At 37.9% G+C, this 21,718-nt stretch overlaps 2 protein-coding genes across 4 annotated transcripts; one reads left to right on the top strand and one right to left on the bottom strand.

Moving 5' to 3' along the window:
• Window positions 1–298: 298 nt before the first annotated feature.
• On the top strand, window positions 299–4,095 carry LOC110846966 (hyaluronan mediated motility receptor). The gene is made up of 7 exons (XM_022093803.2): window positions 299–549; window positions 637–1,664; window positions 1,754–2,007; window positions 2,096–2,289; window positions 2,391–3,228; window positions 3,319–3,517; window positions 3,595–4,095. Exons 1-5 carry the CDS (start codon window positions 303–305, stop codon window positions 2,573–2,575), a joined length of 1,908 nt encoding a protein of 635 aa, XP_021949495.2. The 5' UTR covers window positions 299–302; the 3' UTR covers window positions 2,576–3,228; window positions 3,319–3,517; window positions 3,595–4,095.
• LOC110846965 (metabotropic glutamate receptor 3) lies at window positions 3,754–16,819 on the bottom strand. Of its 3 annotated transcripts, none has more exons than XM_035849702.1 (23): window positions 16,116–16,819; window positions 15,883–16,015; window positions 15,749–15,808; window positions 15,391–15,527; window positions 13,340–13,488; window positions 12,493–12,689; window positions 12,162–12,219; window positions 12,015–12,084; window positions 11,414–11,559; window positions 11,086–11,198; window positions 10,934–11,006; window positions 10,749–10,849; window positions 10,189–10,314; window positions 6,922–7,007; window positions 6,757–6,804; window positions 6,335–6,392; window positions 6,076–6,210; window positions 5,712–5,776; window positions 5,288–5,644; window positions 4,820–4,930; window positions 4,714–4,749; window positions 4,556–4,644; window positions 3,754–4,482 (listed from the first exon to the last, which is right to left on the bottom strand). In XM_035849702.1, the coding sequence occupies exons 1-23, from the start codon at window positions 16,314–16,316 to the stop codon at window positions 4,230–4,232; spliced, it is 2,802 nt and encodes a 933-aa protein (XP_035705595.1). In that variant the 5' UTR covers window positions 16,317–16,819; the 3' UTR covers window positions 3,754–4,229. The 3 variants fall into 3 exon arrangements, with proteins under 3 accessions (XP_035705595.1, XP_035705596.1, XP_035705597.1); XM_035849703.1 differs by having other exon boundaries at window positions 12,021–12,084; XM_035849704.1 differs by having other exon boundaries at window positions 15,916–16,015.
• Window positions 16,820–21,718: the final 4,899 nt, after the last annotated feature.

The raw sequence follows: 21,718 nt of genomic DNA, 5'->3' as shown, positions 1-21,718 counted from the left end.
CAACAGGTGCATGACTTAAGTAAGTGAGCATCAGGTTATCAACACCATTATGCTATATTATCTTACCTACCAATTCGTATAGGTCGTATAGTACGTAACGCAATAATGAACAACACATGCGATTTTAAGAGAATTTTAAGTTTCCGAAAACCAGTATTATGCTTTATAATATAATATGCATCATCCCATGTATAGCATTCATATAATATTTTTATTTCGTCAAATCATAAGGATCAACGCATTTGACATTTGGCTATCATTACATATTTGTAAGAAGTAACTTTTATTATGGATACAGCTTTATGCAGAAACATGATGTTCTTCACATGAGTTTTGGCTATGTAGTTTCCTTGGCACTTGACTCCCTCATAGTCTCTCAAAGGGACAATAAAGAATCCGAAAAACTACTAAAACGATTAGAATCTCGATTTATCATACTGCATTTGAAAATACCCCTGTCTCCATTTCCGCTTAACTACATAATACTAAATTGCAGCAACATGTCTTTCTCAAAAGCCCCACTGAAACGTTTCAATGATTTTGAAAATGGTAAAAATTGTACAACATATATCATCGTGCTACATGTTGTGCGATATGCAAGTTGAATTGGCCCTAACTTTTAATGTGCTTGTACAGACGCTACTTCAACCCCACCCATTGGAGCCTATGACCCGCAGTTTTCCACAGACATGGGAAACTCTGCCACAATAAAAAGCTCAAAAAGTCGAATGGTTCAAGCCAGGTCGTTCTCTCGACCTGCTCTCAAACGGCTCCCTTCCATGGAAAGATGCCGAACTCCGCTAGTACCCCCTTCTCGCCTTCCCATTACTCTTAAGGAACCAAGCACACAAGACAAACTCTCCCACTTGGAGAAAAAGCATGAAGAATTGGAAGAGATGTTCAAGGAAAAGTCTAAAAAATATGACGAGCTTCAAGACCTGCTGCACAAGTCGGAAGAGGACAAAACTAACTGGATCAAGAATACGGAAACATGTCAAGTGTCCATCACTGAGCTCACAGCGTCCCTTAAAGATATCCAGGAACGACTGGATAAGGCCAACTTGGAAGTGGACTCTAGGAAGAAAGCCTTGGTGAAAGGAGAAGAGCTTTGGCAAGTCCAAACTGGAAAGCTGCAGACGTCCGTAAAGGAGCTAGAGAAACAAATTGAGCAACATCAATCAAGAAACACGGAGTTGGAGAAGCGACTTGAAACTGTTGAAAAGGAAAACCAAGCATTGGAATCTGACCGAGTAAAAATGCAAGCGGATTTGGAGGATGAGCAGCTTGCCCTTTCTGAATCGGAGAGAAAGTGTGTACTGCTGCAAGTGTCGATGGAGGAGGCACACGCCGTGTTCGAGGGGAAATTGTGCGAGGCGGAGGAGAAAAATGCCACCTTACAAGACACGGAATCCAAGTTGTTGGACTCACTAAAACTGTCAAAGGGACAAATTGATGACTTGAGAGTGGCTGTGCAGGCAGAAAAATCCGGCAGGGTCCACTCTGAGGAGAGATTAACAATGACAGAAAACACACTTTTCACATTAAGGAGTGAGTGGGAGGGGATGGAGAAAGAGTATAAAGAGGACATATCTCGGCTTGAAAAATGCCTCAAAGTTTATGTCGACAATCCAACGAAGGTGCTCAATCAAAAAACCCACGAGATGGTATAATTTTGATAATCATCAAACAACTGAATATGAACTGTATTATAATGGTAACGATATGGAAAAAGTAATCAATTTTCTTAATGAAGGCAACCCAATTTCTGAAGGAGAGGGAAAACACGGCTGAATTGAAAAGGCGAATGGAGCCGTTGGTGAAAGTCGAGTCCCTCTTGAAACAAGGTTTGACAAAATTTGACTCGTCTCAACATTTGTCCTCCTCATCGTACGAAGGTCTTGATGGAATTGCACTGCCGGAAATGGTTACATTTTCTGACGATGAGTCACTGCTGGATATTTCGTCACCAATACCAAAAAATATTACCATTTACGACACTACCTTACCGTACGTTGCTCGTAGAACAATTGACGTGATAGAATGAATCTTTGGACGAGTATGTATATAACGGTAGTCGATATGCATGTTCGTTTAGGTCTGACTTGAAACAGAAAGTTCAAGAGTTGAAACACTGTCATACCGAAACTTCCTTGAAGGCCGTAATGCATGAAGAGCAGCGTGCAGAGACTCGAAATCTCATCTCCAAAATTGAAAAGGACAACCAAATGAAACGGAAACACATAATTTCCATCAACTCCCAAATCAATGAGCTATCCAATACTGATACAAGTCAGTCATTTATTATTAATTACTGCTGATTACATTAGCATAAGGCGCCTTATCATTTGGGAATGTTTCTATACAAGTATTGCATCACGCACTTATTTCAGAAGTAGAGCCCTCTTCTTCCCTCTCCACCATGGACGCCATTCTTCGGAGCCCCCAGTCTGACCCTAGTTTAAAGGTCAAGTGGGTTTCCAGTTCGGCCATCTCTCCGAGAAGCTCGTCCGGCAAGTTGTTTGGTGCTGCGAAGTTGGACCCGATTGCGGAAGAGGAGGAAGACAAGACCAAATAGTCTATCATTTCTTAACATTGTCTAAATTAATTCATTACCTCAATGGAAATGTAGAAATGGAATGCTGTGTTACAGGACAAATAACAAGTATCGAGTAATATGTGTATAAGACAAAAAAAAACAATTAAGTAAAGTCAAAGAGAAAGCGAAAGCGAAAGCTTTCGCTTCCTTTCGAAAGGTAACATATAAAAATATGTAACTTGAGAATGAGTCACATTTCCCCGAAACGGTTAGAACAAATCCAGTTTGCCCTCCATATCGTTGCATTTCGCATGCACACATTTGCTTTGTTGTTGGCAGTTGACGGTTTATATTTATTAGTCGGGCTCATCAATTTCATTTCAAGTTTTCTGACGTTATTTTAAATTATAGTTTCTGTCTTCAACTTTGACCAGAAACGCCGGTATAAATCAGTTTAGTGCTTTTAGCTGTTTGGAAACATAAATTTCTAGATTAACATCACTTGGCTATTGAATAAAATGGGAAACTTCAAGTCCCACTTATCAAAGGAGGTGGACGACATGGACACGACCTACTCTCCACCCGGGAACGGGATGAGTACCCCATTACCCGAAGGGCTCGCAAAATCCAAACACTTGGCTTTGCTTGACCCTCGGTCACCCACAATTGGTGTTTCTCGTACGCCGGTTGAGGTGACATTAAATATTATCTATACACAGTAGCGTATATTATATGTATATGGTTATATTGCGACAATGATCTGATGAATGTGAATCTTGCAGATTGCTGCTGAAAGGGAACGCACACGACAGGAGAGAGAAAAAAAGTTACAAACCCTTGGTTTGTCGAATACGAACCAAGAAGTTTCTACCCCACCCGCATTCATCGACCCACGGTCTCCCACTTTTGATTATGTACGAACTCCAATTGCATTCGAGGAGGGTGACAGCACTGATCAGCAAACAACGGAGAAAGGAAGGGGTAAATTTAGTCATAATAAAATATATTTTAAGAATAATTTCATTATTCATACTAAAACAAACATTTTATAATTCCAGATAACGAATTGCAAGTGCCTCTGCCCAACCCAATTAGTCGGGATCTCAGGAAGAGGTTATTTGTCTCGCAGATCAACGATTCCCTTAATTCATCTGGAATGCAACTAGAGGATAACAAGGAAAACTAAGCACATTCAAGTTTTAAACTACCAGACCAGATCGAAATCAAAACTGTATTTTATTCTATGCAAATATTTACGATGACAGTAATATAAGGAATATATAATAGTAATCAATAATAATACCTTTCATATGTCATACATATACATGAGAAGTCTCTACAGGCTCAAATAATTTTATAATATGTAGATATACATTTTCTAATAATACTTTCTTTTATAGTGTAATTACCTTGCAAGATTTGCATATTAGCATTAAATAACATTTTGTACTATTGATGGTCACATAAGTTTACGATATATAATCTGGAAAATTCGTACGAGATAATTTTGTGGTAAATGTGTATGTATTATTACAAAAATAAAGTTTTCACTTTTGTAACTAGAGTTTGTAAATTATTTTGTTCATATGTTGGAAATTAGGAAATGTATACTTTTATATCAAAGTTATCCATTAATTGCTCTTCAATTAGTAACAAAAACCAAGTACCTTTTATACGAAATAGTTTAACTAGTTTAACACGACGGGTCGGAGAAGGAGCCATTGCTTATGAGAATTTCCTCCGGGCTTAAATGTTGGCTGGATGCGTAATTACCGTTGGACGTAATTACCTTTGGAGTATTACTGCTTGCAACAGGCGCAGAATTGCTTAGAGTTGCAAAAGAACTACGATTTGGAGCCATCACAACTTCTTTTGTGTTTTTCTCAGGTTTCAAAAGAACAATGTAAATTTTTGGGAAGAACAGGCATCCCATCTCGACTAGCCCACTGGGATGTGACACATAAGCAAAGATTATGAATTTTTTGCTAATAAAACAACGAATCAACGAGAACGACTCACCTCAATGAAAGTGATATGGCCAGCGTCACTACTCGAATGCCATTGCTTGTGCTGGTCAGATAGAGGGGGACGAACGCTAGCCAAATTATCTGAAATCATGGGAGAAGTATATAAGCAAAGAAAATGCATAAAGAATAAAGAAAGGCCCACCCACATACCAAGAGGCAATAGTTTGTGAAAGCAATATACTTTGCCTAAAATTAAGAAATTGAGCTTAATTTTAATTTTATATAATTTTATATAATTTTAATTTAATTTAAATGCCTCATTGAATCCTCCTGGACACTTCCGAGTTTGAATTGCAAAAATTGTGCAGCCAATAATGAGAATGAGAGGATATACAAAACCAATCATATAACTATAGTCATCCAACCCCTGTAAAAAACATGATAATCACAATGAGTTTTACGGAATGTTAGATTTTTTGCTTTGTTTAACCACAAGACATCATTCTGTAAAACCTTGATTTAGGTTTAAGGCAATCTCAACCAAATCCTAACTGCATTTTTAACCTCTCCATGAACTTTTACGAATGTATATGTAGAAATGACGATTCCATAAATACTTATCTAGGAGTTGGAAAAGTGCGACAACAGTGACATGGAACGCAATATGTGTAAGTACATACAATGACGAATTCTATTTGCATTCATCGCATATCGTACTGTTTCGGAAAATGCCACTAGCCTGCAAATGAGAAAGAATGAGAAATGCAATTTCCGAGTCACTTACTTTACAAATCCTGAGTTTAGTCCCCCGATCTGGAAAGGTGAAAATAGAGTCTGGAGGAGAAATCCAAATCCACACAGCGTTGATCAGCACCTCCACCGACGTTAAGATGGCAACAATGCAAATTTGCGAAGAAGGGCTTATAAATTTGGTCTCGGAGGGCCCGGACTTGTGAAAAATTCGGGCGATTCTATTGGTTTTGGTTAAAATCGCAGCGTAACACAAAGTCGGACAGAAGCCTAAGAAGAATCTCACGACTCCGCATGAGAGCTGATTTGGAGGAGCCACGATAAAGAAAGTTGCACTGAAGGAAAGAATTATTCCAAAGAGAAGCACGTAGGACAGTTCCCTTCCTGCCGCCTATACATTTTTTAATAATAAATATAAATATGTATATCCTACAAATCTTGACATATAAATCTGCTACTTTGATAATCGGAGTGTCGTTGTATCTCCAAAACACTTTGAGCACGAACAGAGCCAGAAGAATACCTTTCAGAAAGAACCATGGAATATTAATGCACAACTAACAATAAGGATAAGTTGAACTTTCAGTAGCACTGACACACGTATAGAACAACGAACGATTATTTAAAAAACAGTAACAACTTGTAAAGAAAATGTGTCATTCCTTTTGACAAACAAATAGATCCCTATTGCGTACAAGTGAATGGCTGCAGAACTGATCCACATTCATACCATTAGAAAACGAAAGTAAAGACATGGAGAAAGTTGTCGCGTTTGAGAACATTTGCCGATGAGAGGAGGGGTAGAAGAAAGCACGAACTTACCAAATCCGGAGAATATCATTGCTGCCATTGCAAGTGGATTTAAATAGTCAATATATTGTTCTTCAATCGGATTGCACGTTGAATGCAAGCTGTCAGGTGATTGTCCCAGGGGACAATCATCACAGTGGAAATCGTCTGTGGAGGCGAATTATCATGTGCATACTTACGTTGGTTATTCAAAATTTATAGAGCTTACTACCCCACTTCCAACGATGTGTCACTCATCGCTTTTATGGAGTGAAATTATTATACAACTCACCATGTTTGATTTGGAATTTGCCACAATCTCGACATATATGACAGCAAGTGTCGTCTCTCTATATATTTTCATACAATAAAACAACATCATCGTCCTTCCTTGACTAATGAATACCTCGCTTACTGATTATTATTAACTTTGTCGAAATTGACACTTTTGGGTTAACTCAGGCTATACCTGTCCAATTCACCTCTTAAATCTCTAATCCTTGTACGTATGTACATATAAAATCGAAAACCAAGTTGCGTCACCATCGTCATATACAACTCATTCCTATAGGTATTATATTGGTACTATTGGAATTCGATAAAGTTGAACGGGAACTGTTCATGTCATTTCCAACCAGGATAGAAAGCATTATGTGGATTGTGGACGAGACATAAAATACGAGCCAAATTTTGGGGAAAATATATTAGAAATACCTCTCGAACTTTCACTTGGTGAATGGAACAAGGTTTGGCACACGTTGACTGCGGAACAACATACATAGCATTATTACTGCTAAATCAGCAGAGGTGGATGTGGAATACTAGTCACCAAAATTTTGACGTACCGTAGAAAATAAAATGGAATAAACTTATGCTAACCTGTGGGTACTCGCTTATCCCTGAACTCACACGATAGCGGATCCGGTCATCTTCAATTTTCAGCTCAAATTTTCCTTCTGGTCGCACTGAAGTCCATTGTAAGGGAAAAAAGTTATTAATATCATGACAGACAACTGGAATTTCATGATATGAAATCAGGAAGCCTCGTCCCTGGTTCCATTTTCAGTTTAATGTGTATGAACGTTTACATGCAGCGCAGATTTTATTATTAATAAATTTTAATAATGATGATATAAGCAGCGACACAAAGACTTTGTTCAAAGCAGATTCGGTACATAAGTGGAGTTAAAAAGTTGAGAGGAGGAATCCAGCTCAAATAAGCTCTCTACACGTTTTCAATCCAGCCAGTCATGCATGAAAAAGATAGCAAGTCCGAGATGTCAATCTACAGTATTTACGACGTACATGTGAAAGTCACCCACACACGTTTTGGTATTTTCGTCGTTCACTTTGAGCTTGAGCCTTCTATCTCCTTTGATTCAGCAAACAATTGTCCCATTTAGCTCGCCAATCTCAAGCTTGCAACTTTGCGGAGAACTTTGTTGCAGGTTATTTGATACTTTAATTAAATTTATACCCTGCAGTGTCATCAACATGCCAAATAAGCCTGTGACACTGATAGAGTAGCCAAGGCTAATTTTCAGGGGTGATCATTTGTCATATGTACATAGATACATACACAGGAGGATGTAAAATTCAACAAGAGCGTACATACACACAAATATGAGAAGTAAACAGCAAGGCGCCTGGTTTTGTTTTGTATAAATCAAACGTAAATTATAGTAAACACAGTAATGTTTTACGACTGTGTGCACATTTCTAGCAGGAACGAGTATGAGAAAATGGGCTAGCAGGTAAATAAATAAGAGCAGACGCGACGCGCAATGTGCAATATGGTGAAAGTAGGGAATTACCTCTATTCCTATATAGCACTACATCTGACTATGCAACTGAGGATGAGTAAGGAACCAACCATGGTCCTTGAGCCTGCGTGACCTTTGAAGGATCATTTATCTATTTCATTCTTTCAGAGAGAAAGGAATCTGCTTTCCTCTAATCCGGAATCGCAATTAAATTCTCGTTGGGTTTGTTGGTAGCAGGAAATTGTACAAAGGAAACTTGCCATCCGTATTCATTCAAGGTTCAACCTGCCTAATCCCCTCTGCATTCCTCCACTCACTTAAGAATGCATATACGTTGAAAAAATCTCATAACTAAAAGACAGAGACGACGGTTGCGTCTCCTTGTGTGCCGAGAGATTTATTGCTAATGAGGGGGGGGCGGGGCGAAGAGAGCAGCTGATTTTCATGTAAACAATGCAGGCAGTTGCATGTAAAAAGTTGCTTTGGGTTTTGAGAGTGACCGTTCCCACTCTCCAAACGGGGCATCGCGAACCAGAAAAGGAGAAAAATTTCGACTAAAACTTCTAATTTGCAGCTAATACAAAATGGATTGATTTCGTTTTGGTGGCAATAAATTCCCAAGTTTGTGCTTTACAATTGCCATGTTGCATAAATTCCATAATAAATCTCAGAGAAAAGTATTGAACTGAAACATGGACTCATATCATGTTTCAGTCCAATACTTTTCACCGAGATTTATTATGGAATTTATGCAACATGGCAATTGTAAAGCACAAACTTGGGAATTTATTGCCACCAAAACGAAATCAATCCATTTTGTATTAGCTGCAAATTAGAAGTCTTAGTGACAAAAATCATTTACATTACTGGTAAGTGGCGAGGAGAAAAAGTCAACTCGCTCACTAGGATGCCCAGACTGTTCCCTAACTCAAACTTTAATTCTGCTTTGCTTTGAGAAAGTTTCAGAAACGAGATGGGTAAAGATGGTACATTTTACTGTGAACATGGGAATTGAAACTTTTTATCTTTGTCAGTTGAACACTTATGAGATTGATTGAGAAAAGGAAATTGAATTACAGATTTATTAGTCAACTAAATAGCTCTTACATTCTGCAGATCTTCAACAATGGTGCTCATTAATAACAAAGTTATTAGTAAATTGAGTTTGAGTTCTCTTGTACGCTTAAGTGTCATAATCAGATGTAATTAATGAAATTAATACTATCATTGATTACAAAATTCCGATATTGCCTTTAGAACTTTCTCTTCTCCATATCTATGAAATCAAATGAGAAGCATGACGGGTAACATTCGTGGTTCGTGTTTTTCTTCATTTATCGAGTCCCGTAATAATGAATATATGTTTTTTCTCAAACCATGACACAAGAGGAATTCCGACAAGAAGGAAGGTCAAAGTTCAATTCATTCAACTGTCGTAATACATGAATTCAAATTGTTCTCTCATCTTACATGAGTTTCAATCAGCCCACAAACCAATTACTTAACAAACCGCACGAAGGTGCTAACGTTATTCCTTTAACGACATATAAACTACAAGGTTGCATCTGCTATCCTTCTAAAGCGGTTCTTAAAGTAGACTCTCCACAATAAAACTCGCTAATTAGAACCATTTGAGTCCATCGATTTCCACTAAAAAGGTGAAAGGAGTCTGGCTGACTGACTAAAGTTAGTTTCACTAGAAATAACGACAGCACGATGCCAAATAGCTTAAATTGCGTGCTATTTGGCACCACTTAAGAAACCTCGTTATCATACTTCCGACCACTTGTGTGTAATAATAGTTTTTCTTACAAAGATTTTCATTCACTTCTCATCCTCTTTCTTTCTCTTTCTCTCGGGCCACATTCATTGCTAAATCGTAACCCAATCTTATTTTAAGCTTCCTCCCTCATCATTACCCAGAGAAAGAGCGACGGTACTAATTTTGGTAATTCACGCCGACACTTCAAGCTTCAAACAAATAGAAATTATGCAACTCTAAAAGTTTTGAAATTTAGCAACATTCATTTTTGTTAATGCAAAATAAGTAGGCAGTACTCGTAGTTTAGCGAAATGTAGTCAAACTCTGATATCAAAATGGTATCTCGCATTTAAAAAGTGGAACAAATGATTGTTTAGACGGCCACAAGTCAGTAACAAGTGTTGGATGTCATCAAATATATACTTTCAAGCCTCCACACATCTGAATGGAGATGTTTCCTCTAGACTGAGATTCGTAAATGCGTATTTTATTCGAAAAGTTGATGCATATATGAATAAGAGCCCTGAGGTGAAAGCAAGGTTAATAATAGAGATAGCAACAGCAATGTATTCTCACCACGAGAGAAAGCTTCAGCAAGAAAGAGTTTTACAATTTGCTCACTTGAATAATCTCCGACTTTTTGCCACTGGTAGTTTAGACTGGAAGGGTCTCGTTGGAAGTTCACAATTGTATACCGTGTTGGCCCATCGCCTTGGTTCAGAAATCTAAATGGATTGTCGTCTTCGTCTGAAATTTGATATCATTTATCAGCAAGAACAAGAACATGAGAAATCCTTCTTGCCGCAACCATAAAACTTTCCTTCCCCATCATCCAGTTGCCAACTGCTGAGCTGGTTCTTCTGGTTTTGATGGCATACATCAAACTTTCTCTTTAAACGTGAATAGTCACTCCACTCCCACCAGATAAGGTTTTTAACCCGGCCTTGAGCAAGTTAAACAATGCCAAAGTTTTCAGAGCAGTGGTGGACGTGGTTGTTGTGGGGAAAGGTCAGAAATGACTTATATTTGCTACGTATTGAGATAATATTAGTGGAGAAAGTACTGCTACTGATATGTACTTGGGCAAACAGTTGTTACCAGCAGCCCTGCCCTCAATGCAAAACTTTGTATTCCACAGATGCGTGCTACTAGTATCATTAACACGGGAAAGTTTTCATCACCTTTGAACGTAACGTTCTTTAGGTATTCAATGAGATGGGGTCCATCGATGTGATGCATTTCAGGACATACACCTGGAACTCCTCCGCAAAGCTCGGCGTGCCTGCATGAGGGGACACAAATTTCCAAGTCAATCATACCAACCATGGCAAAAACTCACAATCAGTTCAACTCAATTGCTCCTCACATATTGTGCAAGGCATAGGCAAAAGCGTATGCTGCATCACGAACGAAATGTATGAATGGTTGTTGAGAATAACCTAAGGAATATGTTTTTTAGATATTTTTTATATTTTATTATATTTTTTATTAAAAAGTTGAAATATTTTTATATACTACCGTTTAGCTCAGAGATTCGAAGATCTGGGCTGCACGGTGGGTCTTGCACGGATTCTTCTACGTCTCCGATATTCGATTTGTTCCTGGTGGGGCTTTCGTGACTAAGTTCACATCTACAGAGAGGATGAAGGAAAAGACACTTGAGATGATGGGAAATCTCTCACTTTATAGGAGCAAAATTGAGTTTCATAGCATAGTACATAGAAATTGAATTTAATATTTAAATCTTATTCGCATCCCAAAGGGATGAATGGATAGATGGGTTGATGGATGGATGAACGAGTTGGATAACAAAATTGAACGTGATAAAAACCAAATTTAATCTTACTTGAAATACTTTCCCCAGAATTCAGACCACCACGGATTTAGGGAGGTGTGTTCAGGCGTCAAGCCTGTAAAATAGTCATCAAACCCTCTGATATGACTCACGAGGGGCTGAATGGCAATGGCTCCCTCTAAAATGTCTTCCTTCCCCTGAAAGCATAGTAATAACTCGTCATTAATGAAAGATTAGGTCGTCAGAGTGAAACCCTTTTATCAAGACAAATATTCTCTGCTCAATCATAACTTTACTCTTTTGACAGCTTGGCTGCATTACTTCATGATTGGCTTAAAATATTTAGTAACGGAGAACGTTCAATCGTTTACTCGACCATCATTCAATCCAGGTGATCAACATGACAAAATGATAACATGACAATACAGGACGCTAACAATCGTACCAACAGAAATGCATAATTTCAGAAAACAAATTTATTTAAATACTTATATGATTGAAATCTCTCATTTGATCTCTAATTCTTGAATGTCTCAAAATTGAAACCAGGACGGAGCATAGCATAGACTTTTTGTGTGCACATCTTATTGTTTTCTGCAATTAGAACGTTTTCAAAGCGCACACGCAGAGGTCTGGAAATAAATAATCCTACCATTACCACAGATTCTCGACTCGACCATCCATCCGTCCCAAGCCAAACGTACTCGCTGCCAACTCCCAGCCTGCGAATAAGTGGGAGAAAATAAATAGCGTTTAAAACTACTTTGATGTTTTGTAAGCAATGTCATAATCAACCCACCTTCTGGCAGCATTCATTACGTGAATCATGAATTCTTTTTCCAAGATCAATATAATCACTGCAAAGGAAGGAAGGTATGGATTCGTTTGAATTAGCTCAGATCATGAGAATAGAAGATTGAATTAATTAGAAGCGTGGGGCAATGCAATAATTTTGTAAATAAAGTGAAAACACTGCTGAAGCATGGCTTATGTTGACGACAGCAACTGGTTCAGTGAAACTTGACCCAGAATCGCAGTAGTCAATTAACAAAACCACAAAGACAAAAGACAAAAGACGCAAATACAGCTATTTAGCTCTGTGTATGTAACGGCATTCAATTTCAGCTTACCTCGAATGTTTTGTTTGTTAACGACAGTACGAATAATTTGATCATAATCCGAGTCTTGATACTGATATCGAATAACTCTCTGGGGCGTCGTAAAGCAAATCGAGTCGTTAGCTGCGAAATCTCGTAAGGCTTCGTAGCAATGAACGCCATACTCAGAGTCAGAATACACGACAGCAACATATGTCCAATTAAAGTATCTGAAATATGAAGAAACATTACGAGTTGTCATCCTCATTATTCTTCTACTACGCATCTCTCCATTTTCTTCAAGTTTGTGTTCGGTAATTTGTTGCGAATTATTATTATAGTTTTTGTTTAAAACGAACATTGATTTGTCATCTGTCCGGAGCAGTAACGTATGTGATTATCTATTCTTGAAGAAGTTATGCAATAGACATACAGCACTTGCTGAATAACAACCTTCAAGATGAAATACGCCACCCAGACGAGAACTTTAACGTATGGATAAGATTTTGAAGATACAAGTTTCAAATAACCACAAAATTGTTTCTTCTCGACATCGTAAATTTACAGTAACACGAATCATGTGATGACCACGCCTTATGACAAACGTGTCATATGACCCCTCATACGAAGTTGCAACCTGTCACTGCATAAATAAATGGGGAATATAAAATCTTCTCAGGAACATTAAAGTCCAACCAAATCATCTAAAAGGGAACGACCTGCGACGTAATAATCAGACATTTGAAGAAGAAGGAGAGCGAACACGGAAAAGAATTATGATGAGACGGATGATGATCAATCATTCGTCCTCGGCCAGACTTGTGTGTGCGACCGAGGAGTGAGCCAGCAGACTAAAAGAGAAAGTGGAACAAATGCTCACCTGAGGATGTCAATGATGGCGGCCGCCTCGTTCACGTCGCTTGGAACCGTTCTGAAGAAATAGGGGAACCTTTCACGATCGCTTAGCTGTGGCGACGTTGACATGTAGCTTATTTGCGGGATTTTGAAGAGACGAAGCAGGCCTGCAACCTGTGAAGGAGGAAAATTAAACCAATATGTAGCTCATTACTCATAAGAAATTTTAATTCAGTGATATGCGCGTTAGTTTGTATGATAAGCTACTTAAAAATTATCAATTCCCTTTCCTTAAATCCTGGCGATTGCTTAATGTGTTTTTACCATGTAAGAATAAATGAAAGAATATGAAAACAAGGCTGTAATTTTGGGAGGTGAGCTTTTACATAAAACCCTTTGTAAGAATGTATCTGATATCATGTAAACATCCATTGTTTGTCTTCCCTTGTTCAGACGGTTCCACCCACTGAAATTGTATCCACAACATACAACATCTGATAAAAGATATCTCATTTCCTCTCATTCGTCTTTTTACCCCAATATCTCATCTAGTTATATTTACTTCAATTACTCGGAAAGTTATTTGTGTTTAGCAGAGGTTCGCAAAATAAAATAAAATATTTACATTTGGCGAAGATAAATTGGCTGGATACAAAATTTCATGGTTTTGAGTTTGAAATTCTAACGACGATAAGGTTTTCACCCTGAAACAATTAATCACTCAAAAAAACTAAATCGATGGACGGGACGGGGCAAATGAGACAAATGTACATATGAAGCAAAATACAGTAACTTTGATGTTCAAATCTATTAAAATACTTACGCGATCTATGAAAAAACTAAAATTTTGACATTTTTCATCTTGCGAGACTACAGTTACCGTATTTTGTATTTTCCCGACCTCTGTAATTTTGTGTCACAGAGTTAGACGAATGGACAGAGCAGTAGAATATGAAGAGGATTACAAAGAGAATCATGCTCGTGTTAGTTTATTGTTGTTTTTTACAGCATTGTGCACTACTTTCACTTGTAAGTCCCACATGCTCGTCAAAGTATTCTGAGTAAGGATGAGTATATGTAGGAAGAAACTACCCTCGCATGTAATTATACTCCTGTATAAAGGAAGTAAGTTAACTAGAAGTACAATGCATGTGTACATACAACTATATGAGCTATCAGTAATATGAGCCAAATAAGTTTCCCTACAACTTTTTAGCCCGAGTCTGGGCTTATGGAACAATCATATCTGTCTATCTGTCCAACTATCTAGCGATAACTCGTTCAACTCATCCTACCGACCTGAAATTTGGTACACATGTAGCATTGGGAAAATGAAGAGTTAATTCCAAAGATGAGAAGCATCTGTCATGTGGTTCACCGGTGGGGGTCAGAAAGGTCGGATGGGGTTGTTGGGGGCAGATTACGAATGGTATTTGGTAGTAATGCTGACCAAATTTAGAAGCGGACTCTGACTCGGGCTAGACCAACACTTCCCTGTAGGTTTTATACCATTTAATTAGTTTGACATATCTCCGCTTGTATGACCCTACTCTGTCTCTCTTTGTTGACGAAATTGAAGGAAAATTCCTCCCGCATTTCAACTTTGTGTAATTGGTTTTGTTAACGGAACTTTTACAACTCTACATCAAGTGAAATCTTGTAAATGCACAGACACTAATAAACCATTGAGAAGTACATGGAAATCCCGGAAATTGAATTACCCTCGGGGTTTACTGTATCATTACGGAGTGTGTACAATGTACATGTGTACTAGTCGTTCACCAGAGTCTAGAGTTCCTGAATGTATGACATTCATCAAGAAATTAGACAAAGCGAAACGTGTTTGTCACTTCATGCATGTTTCTAGGTCACGTATGAAGTTGGACCATGATCCATTGGAGATGGAGTCCTTATGTATTTGTTTCAGTTTTATTTATAGGAATGTCTCCTAATAACTCAATAGACGGACCTTATTTTATTGTGTATGGGTGACATATAGCCTGTGGTTACGCATTCACGTCAAATGAACTGTTTGGTTGGTTGGGGTTCTTTCGGTTTACCGGAATCGATACTTACGTGGATGGACACTGAAGAGCTCTGGCCGCCGATAACGCCAATCACACGATCGAACTGTCCAGACATGAACTTTGCTGGACTGCCATTGTCACAATGGAATTCCCTCTCGTGGTACTCATTGTAGTGAGATATGAATCCTGAAAATTACGGTGAAAGTACATTTGACAACTTTTTCATTAATCATTCATTTTCATCCGTGCGTGGTGTGAGTTTATTAATGTCAAAAATATGCAGGCTTCATGAATACGTTGAAGGCTAATGTCGGATTAAGCTGTCGCGAATTTTAGCATATTGTGGTATCATCTATTCAAAATGCACATATCTTGTCATCCGTGTCGAGAGAAGCTTTCTTGCTTACCTTTCACAAAGTCTAAACTGCGCTCCATAGCTATGAACCCAGAATCACAAGTATCTAGAGCTTTTAAAAAAGATGCGCAAATTAATTAAATTAAATTTATGTTTTTACATTTATTAGATTGCGTATTTGCGTACTCCGTGTACGCAAAATATCCGATCTATGCTGACCTAATACGCCCAGGCGAATCCCTGGAAGGATAGCATTGTTCTTATTAATATTGTCGACCGTAAATAGCAACGCCTCAAGAAGTTGAACCCCATCCTCGAGCTATAACAATGAAAATATTGCTAATTTAAAATGTATTGCATCGAGGTGAAATATTAATTTCATTGTCATATCGTCGCAAGGGGAACTGTGTGCAGCGTACCTGAATTTCACCACAAACATCATTTCCAGACCCCCTCCTGTGGATCGGGAAGAGAGCGCCGAGGATAAAGTCACCCGGGTAATCGACATACTTATTTTGCAGGATTGTGAATGAGCTGGGTAAGGATGCCATCAACCATAGAAGACTCAATTCCAGTTGCAGCCACTTAATCACCCACTCAAACGACGGTTTCAAGTTCATTTTCGTTCCTTTTTTGGAAATTTTGATGTAACTTTCTACATAAGTATGCACATACGTCTGTGAATAGTCAAATTCAATTTCACTTGTTTTGTAACTGAAACTATCTAATTTTGGAGTGGTTAATAAACTTTTAGTCTGCAGAAGACACTCTAAGTTTCCGTTGCATGTAATTTGCGTAACTTGATTAACATCGAGGAATTAATCACTGACGATAATATTGGACGCTGATATTTTACAAGTGACTCGTTCCGAGTTGAATGCGATTTCGAGACGCGAGTAGATCTCAGCTCTACTCACTCCTTGGTGAGACTGAGGCATTATTATGGAAGCCGTGAGAGAAAGTCTGGCGAAAGTCGTCTTCTGCGTGCTGTTCAGGCTGAACACTTTCTCCTGTGGCAAAATATTTAGAAACTTAATTTCACGGCAGCATGTCTATAAATAGAACGATTGAAAATCAAAATGTGCTTAACCAAGTCATTTTATCTGATTACCCAGAATGAAAGTGTACTAAAATTGAAATTGAATGCATATGATGACAAAGTAAATATTAATATAATGTCTTTCACCACAGCACACAGCGAGAGGTTGACATATTTATGTACATATTGGGCTTGACTTCAAAATTTAAATATTATGCATAATACATTTCAATAAATGGAACTCGAGAAAGTTTCGCATGCAAATGGAATTTTCTGGTTGGTTAGAACTTGTTTCGTTCGCCGCGATTCGATGGGAATTTTACTCTTGAATTTTCTTGGGTGGGTAGAAACGGAATGAGAATATCGTTCAGTATATGGTTTAGTTGTCAGTTGCTCATTTTTCTTTTCTCAGTCAGCGTATTTGTAGCGCATTCCACAATAATGTAGTCCTTTTCTGTAGATGAAACAAACTAGCTGCGTATTTGCATGAAAAACTCATACTAGGACGTAATCTACCTAGAACATGAATTTGAGATGAGATTCCGTGACATTAGGCTGCTAAAAATCAGCCGCAGAAATACGTGAGTTGTAGAAAACGGAAGGTTGAATGATGACAGTGATGAAATTCCGACGTTCTTGCTTTGTTACGCTACCCGACGTGAACGGTGGCAAAATACCAGACAGCCATATAGCTACGTATTCAGGAGAAAGAGAGGGGTGGTTGGTCCTCTCAAAATGAATAGGCCAGGCTCAAACTTGCTTTTACAAGAGCTTTTCAAACGTCCAAGTATATACACTTTCTCCTAAATAAATACATAAGTGTTGATCCCCTGTTCATTTTATCGCACCAAAGCGAAAGTATATTATGCATTTAGATGCATAAATTTAAATATCAACTCCGTCGCAAACAATAAGCTACATATCTACATTGGATAAACTCCATTGGAATCAAGTTATGTAATGTTTATTCTTTGGTGCGACGTGAAATTTAAAAAAAAAAAAAATCTGTCACATTTGGACGTCCGCTCAAACTTTTACTCTAGGTTTGAACTTCAACCCGTCAGTCAGTAAGCAGAACCAAACAGAATGCACAATCCGAGCAAGTCAAAGCCAATTTTTCTCATCGCCCACTCATGTTGCAAAATTGGAAACTCGGTTATGACGAAAGACGGAACAGATGTATATATGCGCCCAGCTTCTTTCACATGTCATGAAGGAAAATATGGAATCAGCATTAATGTCACGGTGTAAAAGAAGAAAAACAAAACTTTACAAGATTAATTTGTTTACTTTTTCCTAGTTATTCGATTTCTTGACATTACGTTATTATTTTACGCAGGAAGGCGGGTGCAGAAATTAAAATTTTCCATTTCAAAATGATTTTATTCTATTATCATCACTTGGGGAAATTGATGAAATAATGTCCTTACAAATTTCGTCTCACAAGAAGAGAAGAGATGACGTATCTATTATTAGCTTTAACGTGTGACTTGTCTCACCGCTGTGTTAGGTCAGAATTTGGCCGAATGAACAATGTTCTCTTATGCGGGGGAAAGCAAATTAGATAATCCTCTGCGTCACCATGCAGTGAAAGCCACAGCGTCAGTTCAAACTCCAAGGTTTTTGAGTAAAAGAAACCACTTTCAAGTGATATTACACAAAAGAAAATGTGTTTGATGCTATGACAGACGTTGTGAACCTATTACGCTATTACTACATATTATTATTATAGTAGCATTTTTTGTAAACCATATGCACCCTGTGCAATCAGTGATGGTGACGATTGTCAGATATTGATTAAAACTCACGAATCGTAATTTTTAAGAGTTTTCATTCCATAATTGCTTATCTGTGCCTCCAACTCTACATCAATACATATGCATTAGCTCCCCACTTTGTGCATTTCTTTCAGTTCAGTGGCAGATATGTATGAGCGATTTGGGGGGATGTGCTACTCCATGGTTCAGTGGTGAACGATGGAATAGAAAGTCCTGCAGAAATGAGACACTGTTCGAGCATCCTCCCAGCCAATGAACTGGTTTAGTTTATGTGTATGGTGTGAAAGTGATAACTTTCAGCCAAATCAAATCCATTAAAAGCTTATAGGCGAAGGGAGGAAAGACAAACATTTATTTTCTACACAGACACAGACATTAAATTAACCACTGAGAGGATAAACCTTATACCAGAGATTGAATTTATCAATGAGACCAGCTCGACAAAAGGACTTACTATGTACGTACATATATATGTAGCCATTTTGTTAGTTTTTGGTTTAGAGCCCCGGTTTAAGTCCTGATTTTTCTGACCATACTACATTTTGTTTAAAATCTAATAAGTGTAGGATTTGGGATCATGTTAGTTTCTCCGCTTGTACAATTTTATTACATTGCACAGACTATGTACATCATCCTAGAGGAGAAAGAAAATAGTTTGGATGTTACATTACGCGTGCTTTTGTTGGTTGGTAAGACGTATTCGCTTCAGACAACGCCATGCCCACCACGCTCTTTAATTTCTTGAGTGAAAGAAAGTGGAAATGCGAGTTTGTTTTTGGTGAAGAAGATTGCTTATCCACTTCCAATTCCCAAACCACTTCACGGAACCATAATATGTATGCAGTGGTGTTACCTCCATTTCTTAAGTTGGTTGGTTGGTTAGTGGCTTCTTGTTTATAATGTAACTCTCAACTAAATCTCAAATCAAGACAAGAAAGTTTTCGGCTAACAAATTGCTGTCTGCCAAAAAACAAGGATCTAATTTTGCCACCAACGCGTGCCTTCAAGTGCAGCTACATACTATTTTCTTCTGTGTGAACTGAAGCTAGATACACTTCACGCAGAACTAATAAGAATGTTGAAGCAATTACCTAGAATTTGAAGCGTAGGTTGATGTTCAAATTATTACGTTGTCAGGTAAAGGAACATTCAGATGTAAGCAGCACTATTAATATTAAAATTCTGCAAAAGTTTTCCAGGTTTTTTTATTCGCTAACTAATGAATAATCTTATGCTTGTACATTCTTCGTTCTTGTTACAAAACTACTTCCAACTAGTAATAACTTTTTGCCCGTAACGAAGATTCATTAAGCTAATAGGTGAATATATATTTCATATTTCAATCAACATCTGAATTTGACAGCTCTCTCATTAATTCTTGCTTGAACTGAACTTCCCTTAATTTGACTATGAAAATCAACTTGGGGATGTTATGCAATGTGTTTCAATTTTGTAAAACGTAAATATTTCCCATATATTCCATACGTTACAATTCTGCTGAAAACAAACATCGACTGGGTCTAATAGAAAGTGGGTTTCAATCCACTTTCAGAGATGATAAACAATAAATATCGTTTATCTGCTGATATCAGCTTGAGATCGGAAGCAGCGATTGAGGAAACCAATTACACACAAGTAATCGACAACAAGATGACACGACTCTTGCTGCATGACATTTGAATTATGTATCATTTTCCCCACGAACAGGGTTGACATGTTGTCGTCAGTTGACAAGCATTTATCTCCGCTATCGATCAATGAACACGGAAATGTGGTATAAATACGAAAATGTGAAAACAATTTCGTCAAATCATCTTGGCTGATAGGAATCTTCACTACGCACGACAAAAGTAATCATTAGACTCGAATCCATCATCACCCTCGTGTACACAAATCAAGTCACACACATTTTTTGTCTCGTATATAATTATATATATTGATTAAGAACGACTTTGTGTTCACCAACGCTAAAAAACTAGTCTCGTAATCAGTTCAATTCAGACTACACAAGATTATTTGACATGTATGTATGTACATTTAGTAATTGCTCCATGTTTGAACTTTCTATCTCTTCAATAATAGTCAGATAAGTAATTCAAACGCAGGGCTTCTACACGCCTCAGTTTCGCTTTTCTTACCGAGAGAGAAAACTACCTTGAGATTATATCAGATTATTTGTGCGTATGCTATTATTATGTTATTTAACCACTGAAGGTAGGCCGCCTGGCAATTGAGTAAATGGAATTCTATTCGTGTCACGTAATTCGTAATTCACTCACATTGCGTTATTAAGAATGTTGTTGGACAACTTTGACATTAATCCTTTGCGATTGCGAGTATTGACTCGTTCGCCAAAGAAAGAAAGGGTCTAAGCTGCATATAGAATTTTTTGTCTCCTTGTTCCATTCTTCTATTATTACACGGCTATACATTTCATTAGGTAAATTGCAGTATCGTCATTCCTTAGAGAGAACGAGACGAGAAATTGTCACACCACAAGCCTTTGACATCGTTGAGCAACATTCATTTCGAGAAACCGTAGATTCCTGTACAAATGTAATTAACGAAATAATAAAGACCTTAAACTTCTAATGCTCCATAAGATAATTAAGTAAACAACTTCTCAAAGAGCACATTATGATGGATGAGACATAAAGTCCATTCCCTTAACTGCACGCTGGTAATAGTATCATCACAGATTTTCATCATGCCTGGTATACGTATATATATAAGGCTTATTCAAATAACGGTTCTACAACGACGATCTTCTCCACAGAAAAGCGAGTCGTCGTTGGTGGTTGCGGTGATTTAAAAGGAAAACGATATATTCTCTCTGATACTATTTGCAAAGTTGATGGAAACCAGATCATCGTCTACAAAACAAGCTCACAGGCTCACGACGACGGGTACAAAATCCCATCTCCCTCACAGCGTCGTATTGATGCTTTTCCTCGTACGTACATCATCTCCTATCCAACCAACTATTTACTACAACTGTCACTGGGTCCCTGCTCAAGACAAATATTGCTTACATCCAGAATTTCGACAGAATAAAATGGTGCAATGATGGCTTGTTTATAAAATGCCCGTTCCTACAAATAATGTTCGCTGTTACATGGAGCTTCTTGGAATATTTCCTCAATAATTGCTGTTGCGATATTAGTTGGAAAAACTTTTTGAAAAATGCTTCAAACAATTCTGGCCG

This window comes from Folsomia candida, unplaced genomic scaffold (assembly GCF_002217175.1).
Source record: "Folsomia candida strain VU population unplaced genomic scaffold, ASM221717v1 Fcan01_Sc003, whole genome shotgun sequence".
In the NCBI taxonomy this organism is placed as follows: Eukaryota; Metazoa; Arthropoda; class Collembola; order Entomobryomorpha; family Isotomidae; genus Folsomia; species Folsomia candida.
This window is presented reverse-complemented; position numbering and strand designations above follow the sequence as displayed.